Below are 11,229 nucleotides of genomic sequence, written 5' to 3' on the forward strand. Positions count from 1 at the left end.
AAAATCAAAACTTTAGATATAGGCTGATGGGTTCTGAGCTGTCTGTGACAGATCAGGAGAGACCTTGGGGTGGTGGTGGACAGGTCAATGAAAGTGTCGACCCAATGTGCGGCGGCAGTGAAGAAGGCCAATTCTATGCTTGGGATCATTAGGAAGGGTATTGAGAACAAAATGGCTAATATTATAATGCCGTTGTACAAATCTATGGTGAGGCCACACCTGGAGTATTGTGTCCAGTTCTGGTCACCACATCTCAAAAAAGACATAGTGGAAATGGAAAAGGTGCAAAAGAGAGCGACTAAGATGATTACAGGGCTGGGCACTTTCCTTATGAGGAAAGGCTACAGCGTTTGGACCTCTTCAGCCTAGAAACGAGACGCCTGAGGGGGGACATGATAGAGACATACAAAATTATGCAGGGGATGGACAGAGTGGATAGGGAGATGGTCTTTACACTCTCACATAATACCAGAACCAGGGGACATCCACTAAAATTGAGTGTTGGGCGGGTTAGGACAGACAAAAGAAAATATTTCTTTACTCAGCGTGTGGTCGGTCTGTGGAACTCCTTGCCACAGGATGTGTTGCTGGCGTCTAGCCTAGACGCCTTTAAAAGGGGATTGGACAAGTTTCTGGAGGAAAAATCCTTTATGGGGAACAAGCCATGATGTGTATGCGCAACCTCCTGATTTTAGAAATGGGTTATGTCAGAATGCCAGATGCAAGGGAGGGCAACAGGATGAGGTCTCTTGTTATCTGGTGTGCTCCCTGGGGCATTTGGTGGGCTGCTGTGGGATACAGGAAGCTGGACTAGATGGGCCTATGGCATGATCCAGTGGGGCTGTTCTTATGTTCTTATGTTCTTATCATCACTAGTCATCTCCAGGTTGGGAGTCCAGATATGATGTGACAGATGCCAGGAAGGGCTTTGGGTGGACGGGACGGCTTTTGTGTTGCATTGCTAGTCCCACAGCCAGGCATTAAGTGTCCCGGGGTCCTATGCATACCACCACACACTTCCTGAAGTACCACTAGTGTGCTACTGACATCTTCAGATTTCTAGAGGGTTGGAGGGTGGGAGTGAATGGGAAGTCATGTCACTGCTCTGCCCCTTCTTTTGCCTCCCTTCCCAACTCCAACAGGCTTCCCCAGGGAGTCCCTTTGGGGCAGTGGGTCGGGGTCCCAGGGCTGTGGGGATGGGGGAGAGAGGGTGGGTGGAGACACACAGGCTCAAAAGTCAACCAGTGAAGGGAGAGGAGGTGGAGGGGAGGGGTTGGCTGGAAAGAAGACCTGTGACAATCCCATCCCTCCCTCTGCCTGCTAATCTCTGGGTCTGTCATTAAAGGGCTTTGTTTCTCTGCTGGGAGGTTTGTTTCAAAGGGACAACATAGAAGGCAGAACAGTGTCAAAGCTAAAAGAGTTCCATCAAAGAGTGGGATGAAGGAGGGACTCTGGAGAACTCTTAGGCCCGGGACTGTCCCTGAAGCGGAAGGGGATGGGTGCTTTAAAAGTGTGTTAAAGTGTACTTTCATTGTACGTTATCTTTACCATCATCCTCTATTGCTTCTTTGTTCCTGGCATTAACAGAGGCAGGTGGAATAAAACTCTTTCCTAAGAGAGCTGAAGTTTGCAGCCGAAAAGGATCTTTCCAGCATCCAAGCCTGGTCCAGAGAAGACAAAGCCCCAGATCTCTGCCCTGCCCTCACACAGCCCATGTCAAAACATCTGCATTATTCCAGTCAGCCAAATTTTAAGCACTCCAGTGGCGCCAGGTGCAGCATTGCCAAGCAAGCTACTGCTGCATCCAGCGTCCCCACGGAAAACCCCTTAGAGAGATATTAGAACTTCCACCCACGACTATTCTGGGAAACAGCCCAGCCAAGATGCCCCCATTACACCTGACTTTCTCCTGCCCCCTGCATTGGCAAATCAGAGTCCCCAAATTCCCCCAAATTCCTGTGGCACACCTGTGGACCACTCGTGGCACACCAGTGTGCTACGGCGCAGTGGTTGAAAATGGCTGGACTAGATTTTGATACTTTTACTTTTTACGAGAAATGGCTTTGTACAGGAAGTACTCCAAGGGTACCATAAATATGCTTTACAGCACGTATAAGACACCTAGCGCTGGCCCTGAGCTGCAGCACTATTGGCCATTTACTACTGGGCTCTTAGAGAGATAATAGAAATTCCACCCACAACTGTTCTGGGAAACAGCCCTGCCAAGATGCCCCCATTACATTTGACTTCCTCCTGCCCCCTGCATTGGCAAATCAGGGTCCGTTCCCACCATCAGGTATAATCATCTGAGTTCCAGGACATCACCAGGAATGGATACAGCACCTGTCTTGTGTGCTGCTCAAGGGCACTTCTAGGGCCTGGGCTTTGTGAAAGACCAGCTGCAGGAGGACTAAATGGAGGCAGACACTGCAGCAGGAAATGTGGATCTTGGTGGGTCTGAAACACTCTGAAGGAGCAAGGAGATGGAGGTGATTAGACAGGTTGAGAGAGGAAGAATGAGGGTGTGTCTCGCCCAGTCGAGACATTTTTAGGTTGGGGAAATAGTGTCAAGTTGCAGAAGGAATTGGGCATGAAGGTTCAATGACCTTCCATCAGGCTTGTCTCCCTCACAGGCAGTGGGATGGCATCAGGGCCATGTTCCAGACCGTCTCTTCTTTCTCATGGAGCAGAATCAGCCACTCTGCAGCCTGCTCAGGTAAGGGGCAGATCACCAGAGCAAGGTGCTAGGAACACCTTGTTGTCCTCTAGGCCTTGGGGCAAGCCTTTTTGTCTGGTGCTTTAAATATTGTATTTGACCACGAGAAGAAGTGTGTGAACTCCAGAGAACACCAACGGCTGGAGTGTCTGTTAACCAGTAAAATTTTGTAATGTATCTCCATTTATTAGGATGCCCTCACATGTTGTCTGATGCTCCTTGGAGTTGAGAATCTGTTCTCTAAGCAGCTCTCTTCCCTTTTCTACTGCATCGGGGAGGGGGCCCTTGATCATGGTGGCTGGAGTGAGGTGCGGCGGGGAGTCTTTTCTCCCGAGTCCGTCACACACAGCACTGTCCTTCCAAATTGTTATACTGATTTTATATTATGATGCATGTTGTATAGAATGTGTGGGTGAGTGTGTAGAGTGTGATTGTTGGAATTGTAGTATATATTTATGCTTGTATCTCAAAGGTGCATAAATTTTGTTGTGCTGTACTACTACTACTAAACAGTTTTAAGAGTCCTGTGAGTCTCGCCAGGGAGCCTCTGCCCCCTCCTCTGCCAGTTGGACACCATAGCCCAGCTGCTGCTGACCATTCGCTTCTTCATGATTGGTGTAAGGTTTGGGGGTTTGAATGAATGCCAGATGGACACAATAGGTTGCTTCTACATGAGTGTGAGCAAGAGAAGGTGGCTGAAGACAGGCTGAGGTTGTGATGTGGCTCAACCCAACAGATTATGGCCCAGGGCAAGAGCAGGCTCTATGAACGCCAGCTGCCCTCCTTTTACAGGCAGAGCTTCCATTGTGAGTAGCTGAACAGAGCAAGCAAACAGCTACAAAATCTGGAATGGCTTAAGAACAAACTCTGCCCACAGGAAGAGCAGTACAGTGCTGAGTGGGCAGTGGCTGAGGGGAGGAGGTTCCGGGGAGGCAAAAGGGCCAAAGAGGGAGGGTCAAAAAGGGATGCAGCCTGCAGCACAATGGAGGTTGCTCACTCAGGACAGGTCAATCGTGTGCACGTCCAAACTTTGGCCTGGTGTACTAGAGTCTGCTATTCCTGATACATGCAGCACAGTGATGTCATGAACTTCATGGTTCTCTGTAAGCAACAACACAGCTATGTGGCTGCTGCCCTCTCTGCATGCTGGAGTCTGTCTTCAACCACCTGCATCCTTCTCTTGGGCATCAGTAGAATTAAGGAACTCAAGGAATGGTTCAGAAAGAGATCTTTAGGAATACCAACTATTGAAAGGAAGGTTAAATCATGTTCTGAGTTCCATGTTGCGTATGTGATGAAACAGTGATGCAGTCTGAATGTTTCTTGGACCACTTTTCAATTGCTGGTGTCCTGCCACCCAGTCTAATACCATAGATGTGGCCACTGAATTTGATAGAGGTTTTAGAGGGTTAGCTTATCTTCTCTAGTTTGAGAAAAATAACTGAAATTGGAGCCAAGAGAATGACTGTTGTTCCCCTCAAAATAGGAGGGTCATTATGTCAAAGTGACCTAAAGAGATCATGATTGGCAGAACATCTAGATCATAACTTTCCCAAAGGGAGAATTCCAGGATCTTGTATAACCAAAGTTGTGGGCCAGGAACATTTTGAGATGCAGGGCAGAATGACCTCCTAATTAGAGCTGGGACCATGCATCAAACCTGTCATAATATGCCCAATAAGGAGGTGGAAATGACATACAGTGTCACATGGGTAACTTGTTTATCTCACGTTATTTAACATGATTTTCTGGGTGTAGTTCATTGAGAAACAAGAACAGAAATGAAGAGTGAACATTTGTATCCAAACTGAATCAATTGGCTTGTGTGTAACTATTGTAGAAATAAAGCATCCAAACCCTTTTAAAAGGTCTGTGATTGTTTGGCATTGTGTCAGTGAAAAGAATCTGAAAATCTTTCCAACAAATTCCATAGATGTGGTCACTCAAGCGATGTGGTATTTTTCCTCAGGGCCATGTGTGTCTTACACGGATGGCGCCTGTTCTGTTAGAAAAGGGAAGAGAAAATTACATGCAAAATCTGTTCAGATTTGCTAAATATATTACAGGAACACACCAGTTGATCCCAACTTAATTTCTCATTCCGACCTTGGGCAAAAGAGCAGGAAAGTGTTCTATCGAAAGGGTGGGATGTTATCTCTGGGAATAGAACTTTTTTTTCCCTTCTAGGGTCCATTGTCCTCTGAGGTGCTGACTATGCGTGTCAAAGAGGAAGAAGGGGTTCTGCCAGATCCAGGCGAAAAGGTTTTGTACAGGGATGTCATGCCAGAGAATTACGGGATGGTGGCCTATGTGGGTAAGTGTGTCCTTCTTCTTGGTGTGTAGGAACCAAAGGCATGAGCTGACTGACTGACAAAGGCACACTGACAAGATACTAAAATGGTCAAGGCACACCATCAGGTTTTTGACAATTGACAAGGCACACCATGCTACCAGTGGGGACACACATCTCCCACTGGCCCTATTAATAAATTTTCCCCAAATTCCTGTGGCACACCTGTGGACCACTCGCGGCACACCAGTGTGCTACGGCACAGTGGTTGAAAATGGCTGGACTAGATCTTGATACTTTTACTTGTTAGGAGAAATGGCTTTGTACAGGAGGTACTCCAAGGGTACCATAAATATGCTTTACAGCACATATATGACACCTAGCACTGGCCCTGAGCTGCAGCACTATTGGCCATTTACTACTGGGCCCTTAGAGAGATAATAGAAATTCCACCTGCGACTGTTCTGGGAAACAGCCCTTCCAAGATGCCCCCATTACATTTGACTTCCTCCTGCCCCCTGCATTGGCAAATCAGAGTCCGTTCCCACCATCAGGTATAATCATCTGAGTTCCAGGACATCACCAGGAATGGATACAGCACCTGTCTTGTGTGCTGCTCAAGGTCACTCCTAGGGACTGGGTTTTGTGAAAGAACAGTTGCAGGAGGACTGAATGGAGGCAGACAATGCAGCAGGAAATGTGGGTGTGGGTGGGCCTGAAACACTCTGAAGGAGCAAGGGCTGCAAAGAGAGGATGAAGGTGACTAGACAGATGGAGAGAGAGAGAATGAGGATGTGTCTCACCCAACCAAGGCATTTTTGGGTCAGGGAAATAGTGTCAAGTTGCAGAAGGAAGAGGGCATGAAGGGTCATCAGGTTTGTCTCCCTCACAGGCAGTGGGATGGCATCAGGGCCACATTGCAGACCATCTCCTCTTTCTCATGGAGCAGAATCAGCCACTCTGCAGCCTGCTCAGGTAAGGGGCAGATCACCAGAGCAACATGCAAGGAACACCTTCCTCCAGGCCTCGGGGGAAGCCTTTTTGTCTGGTGCTTTAAGTATTATATTTGACCATTCACGAGAAGCGTGCAAACTCCAGAGATCTCCAACGGCTGGAATGTCAGTTAACCAGTAAAATCCTGTAATTTGTCTCCATTTATTAAGATGCCCTTGCATGTTGTCGGATGTTCCTTAGAGTTGAGAATCAGTTTCTCTAAGCAGCACTCTTCCTTTTTCCACTGCATCGGGGGGGGGGGGGGCTTGATCTTGGTGGCTGGAGTGAGGAGTGGCGGGGAGCTTTTTCTCTGGAACCATTTATAAGTTCGGACATCGTGGCCCAGCTGCTGCTGCTGGCCATTCGCTTCATCATGATTGGTTTTATATTGGGGGATTTGAATGAATGCTAGATGGATGCAACAGGGTGCATGTGCATGAGTGTGAACAAGAGAAGGTGGCTTACGGCAGGCTAAGGTTGTGACGTGGCCCAACCAGATTATGGCCCAGGGCAAGAGCAGGCTCATTGAACGCCGAAATGTTCTGTCAAAAGGGTGGAACATTATCTCTGGGAACAGAACTGTTTTATTTTTTCCTTCCAGGTTCTGGTGTCCTCCGAGGTGTTGACTGTGCGTGTCAAAGAGGAAGAGGGAACTCTGCCAGATCCAGGCCAAAAGGTTTTGTACAGGGAAGTCATGCCAGAGAATTACGGGATGGTCGCCTATATGGGTAAGTGTGTCCTTCTTCTTGGTGTGTAGGAACCAAAGGCGTGAGCTGCTCTTCCTGTTTCCCACTGTTAGGATTGCACCGTAAAATAGGACATGTGGTACTGGAAGTCATGTCCTGGATATGCCTGATGTTCCTTACAGTTAGAGAGCTGAGCATGGCCTGACTGATGCTCTCTAGACCTGCAAAATGCACCACTTGTACCTGACAGTGCTTGTTATGCCTCCTGCAGTCCTCCTTCTGTATTGTTCAGCTTCTTAGTCCATTAATTGGTCGTTTGTTGAGGACTAGGCACTGCTGCTGGGGGGATTTTGAGTGACCTGCCCTGTTGGTCCTATCACCAGGGGAATCTGGGGTTTCTCTGGCTGACGGGGCTATGGATCCATGGGCTGTGGAAACACTTACCTGTTGTCCTGGGAGCATGATGTGGGTCTCCTTTGGTTTCCTCTATAGGAGGTTTTAGCTCTGAAGTGTAGGGGGCTCAGGATGGAAAATTATTTCTCCTGACTCCCACATATGTTTTCCAGATCACCTCCAGGGCTTGTGGCTGATGCCTTCTTGAACTTGGTCTGTGCAGGTGTCAAAAAAGGCTTTTGCAACCTGCCACTTTGCCAGTCCTATTTGGCATCCAAATAGAGGAAGAAGCCACTGGAGTACTCCATCTCTTGGTGTTCTTTAGTGACTAGATCAGTGATTGTCAAACCTTTTCCATCTCATGGCACACTGGCAAGACACTAAAATGGTCAAGGCACACCATCAGGTTTTTGACAATTGACAAGGCACACCATGCTGCCAGTGGGGACACACATCTCTCATTGGCCCTATTAATAAATGACTTTCCCCCAAATTCCTGTGGCACACCTGTGGACCACTCACGGTACACCAGTGTGCTACGGCACAGTAGTTGAAAATGGCTGGACTAGATCTTGATACTTTTACTTGTTAGGAGAAATGGCTTTGTACAGGAGGTACTCCAAGGGTACCATAAATATGCTTTACAGCACATATATGACACCTAGCACTGGCCCTGAGCTGCAGCACTATTGGCCATTTACTACTGGGCCCTTAGAGAGATAATAGAAATTCCACCTGCAACTGTTCTGGGAAACAGCCCTTCCAAGATGCCCCCATTACATTTGACTTCCTCCTGCCCCCTGCATTGGCAAATCAGGGTCCGTTCCCACCATCAGGTATAATCATCTGAGTTCCAGGACATCACCAGGAATGGATACAGCACCTGTCTTGTGTGCTGCTCAAGGTCACTCCTAGGGACTGGGTTTTGTGAAAGAACAGCTGCAGGAGGACTGAATGGAGGCAGACAATGCAGCAGGAAATGTGGGTGTGGGTGGGCCTGAAACACTCTGAAGGAGCAAGGGCTGCAAGGGGAGGATGGAGGTGACTAGACAGATGGAGAGAGAGAGAATGAGGATGTGTCTCACCCAACCAAGGCATTTTTGGGTCAGGGAAATAGTGTCAAGTTGCAGAAGGAAGAGGGCACGAAGGGTCATCAGGTTTGTCTCCCTCACAGGCAGTGGGATGGCATCAGGGCCACATTGCAGACCATCTCCTCTTTCTCATGGAGCAGAATCAGCCACTCTGCAGCCTGCTCAGGTAAGGGGCAGATCACCAAAGCAACATGCAAGGAACACCTTCCTCCAGGCCTCGGGGGAAGTCTTTTTGTCTGGTGCTTTAAGTATTGTATCTGACCATTCAGAAGAAGTGTGCGATCTCCAGAGATCTCCAACGGCTGGAATGTCAGTTAACCAGTAAAATCCTGTAATTTGTCTCCATTTATTAAGATGCCCTTGCATGTTGTCGGATGTTCCTTAGAGTTGAGAATCAGTTTCTCTAAGCAGCACTCTTCCTTTTTCCACTACATCGGGCGGGGGGGGGGGGCTTGATCATGGCGGCTGGACTGAGGAGTGGCGAGGAGCCTTTTCTCTGGAGCCATTTATAAGTCACACACCGTGGCCCAGCTGCTGCTGCTGGCCATTCGCTTCATCATGATTGGTTTTATATTGGGGGATTTGAATGAATACCAGATGGATGCAACAGGGTGCTTGTGTGTGAGTGTGAGCAAGAGAAGGTGGCTGAAGGCAAGCTAAGGTTGTGACATGGCCCAACCAGATTATGGCCCAGGGCAAGAGCAGGCTCACTGATTGCCAAAATGGTCTATCAAAAGGGTGGAACATTATCTCTGGGAACAGAACTGTTTTATTTTTTCCTTCCAGGTTCTGGTATCCTCCGAGGTGTTGACTGTGCGTGTCAAAGAGGAAGAGGGAACTCTGCCAGATCCAGGCCAAAAGGTTTTGTACAGGGATGTCATGCCGGAGAATTACGGGATGGTCGCCTATATGGGTAAGTGTGTCCTTCTTCTTGGTGTGTAGGAACCAAACGCGTGAGCTGCTCTTCCTGTTTCCCACTGTTAGGATTGCACCATAAAATGGGACATGTGGGACTGGAAGTCATGTCCTGGATATGCCTGATGTTCCTTACTGTTAGAGAGCTGAGCATGGCCTGACTGATGCTCTCTGGACCTGAAAAATGCACCACTTATACTTGACCATGCTTGTTATGCCTCCTGCAGTCCTCCTTCTGTATTGTTCAGCTTCTTATCCCATGAATTGGTGGTTTGTCAAGGATTAGGTTCTGCTGATGGTGGGATTTTGTATGACCTGCCCTGTTGGTCCTGTAACCATGGAAATCTCGGGTTTCTCTGGCTGACTGAAGGATCTGTGACCTGTGCTTGATGTCTCCAAAGAAACACTGGCGTGTTGTGCTGGGAACATGATGTGGGTCTCCTCTGGTTCACTCTATAGGAGGTTTCAGGTCTAAAGTGAATGTTGCTCAGGATTGAAGATTATTTCTCCTGACTCCCACATATGTTTACCAGATCACCTCCAGGGCTTGTGGCTGATGCCATCTTGGACTTGGTCTGTGCAGGTGTCAAAAAAGGCTTTTGTAACCTGCCACTTTGCCAGTCCTATTTGGCATCAGAGCCAAACAGAGGAAGAGGCCACTGCAGTCCTCCATCTCTTGGTGTGCTTTAGTGACCAGATCCTGATACTTTTTCTTGTTAGAAGAAACGGATTTATACAGGAGCAGGTTTAACTGCCAGTTTGAGTCAAAGGATAGCCCAGGGATCTCTTGTTCCTCAAAGCCATTCTTTCTCTGGCATGTGGGAGGTTTTCATGTCAGTAGGAGTGGAATGAGGAATCAAGATTATTTTCATCTCTTTCTGATACCAAGAGCTGTGTATGTTTGCTGGAACAGGGCTTATGGCTGAAGCCATCTTGGATGTTGTCTGTTGTGGCATCAGCAAAATCTTTTGAACCTGCTGGAGTACCACCGCTATTTGGGCATTGGATGCAAATGGAGAAACTGTCAACTTAAGTCCTCCTTGTTTTGTTTTCCTTCAGTGACAGATCTTAGCATTTTCTCCTGTTATGAAAAACGGGTTTGCTCAAGAAGAACATTGTGACCCAAGGGGAAGACAAGGGATGTCTTAGCCCTTTAAGCAGCTCTTCCTCCACAACCTAGACATTGCTGGGGAGGCATTCATGGTGTTCTGGGACAGAGGGAATCTGCCTTCTGAGTCTGACCCATCTGGCTCAGTACTGTCTACACTGATTGACAGAAGCTGTCCAGGGGTTCAAGCAGGGATGTCTCCCTGCTCTCTCTTGAGTTGATGCCAGGGATGGTTTCTGGGTCTTTTGTGTTCAAAACAAGTATGCATCCACTGAGCTATGGCTGTTCCAGAGTGAGAATCTGGTGCTCTAGGGAGAGTCTTGCTGAGGAGATGAAAATGCAGGAGAAGGCCACCTCATTTCTCAGATTGCCCAAATTCCCAGTCTTTTTGCAGAGAGGGAATTGCCAGAAAAGGAGTGGGACAGCTGGCCATCAGGTTGAGGCTTCCCTTCCATGTGCTGAGAGTGTGACTGGTTTCACATTCACAACTGGATTCCCAACTGGTCCATCATTCCAGCACTCATGAGCAGTGAGCCTGTACTTACGACAGACACTTTCAGAGGTGACCATGCAGCTCATTCATGCGCGAAAGTTCCGCGAGGTCACCTTCTGTCCTGTCCCATTCCGAGCCATTTTGCAGGTGGGGAGGAAGGCTTGATATTTTGTATCTAGAAGGAACTCATTCTCTTGTTTCTTTCTCAGAGGAGTTTCCCAAACCTGCCTTTGTTACTCAACTGAAGAAAGGGGAGTGTACATTTTTCCAGAAGCTCCAGGAAGAAGAGGCATCAGCAGGTAATTCTATTACACACAATACTGCTTAATACAACAGTAGCTTTGGATCAGTGAGTGCTGGCTGAATGGAGACACCTCACCACTGTAAGCAAAATTTTGGCCACATGTCCTCTAAGGAAAAAGCAGTTGCGGACCTGACGTCTGTGCTGCCCTGTGGCACAGATAATATGGCATTGAAACTGTTGTGAAGCCTTAGGAAATCCAGAGGGAGGACCCCTTTTGTGACTTTTCCAAAGAAACATTGT

At 47.9% G+C, this 11,229-nt stretch overlaps 1 protein-coding gene across 2 annotated transcripts in view; it reads left to right on the forward strand.

The window, feature by feature from the left end:
* The window catches only part of LOC136640319 (zinc finger protein 420-like), a 152,490-nt gene that overhangs the window by 23,025 nt on the left and 118,236 nt on the right, over nt 1-11,229 (forward strand). The window contains exons 3-9 of one of the 2 annotated variants that reach the window (XM_066615361.1): nt 2,634-2,716; nt 4,904-5,030; nt 5,899-5,981; nt 6,601-6,727; nt 8,253-8,335; nt 8,956-9,082; nt 10,895-10,984. In XM_066615361.1, the coding sequence (XP_066471458.1) occupies nt 2,634-2,716; nt 4,904-5,030; nt 5,899-5,981; nt 6,601-6,727; nt 8,253-8,335; nt 8,956-9,082; nt 10,895-10,984 (720 nt within the window). Of the gene's footprint in view, nt 1-2,616; nt 2,717-4,903; nt 5,031-5,898; nt 5,982-6,600; nt 6,728-8,252; nt 8,336-8,955; nt 9,083-10,894; nt 10,985-11,229 lie in introns of both variants that reach the window. The other variant, XM_066615355.1, reaches the window with a different exon arrangement.

The sequence above is a fragment of the Tiliqua scincoides genome, chromosome 2, assembly GCF_035046505.1.
Source record: "Tiliqua scincoides isolate rTilSci1 chromosome 2, rTilSci1.hap2, whole genome shotgun sequence".
Taxonomy (NCBI): domain Eukaryota; kingdom Metazoa; phylum Chordata; class Lepidosauria; order Squamata; family Scincidae; genus Tiliqua; species Tiliqua scincoides.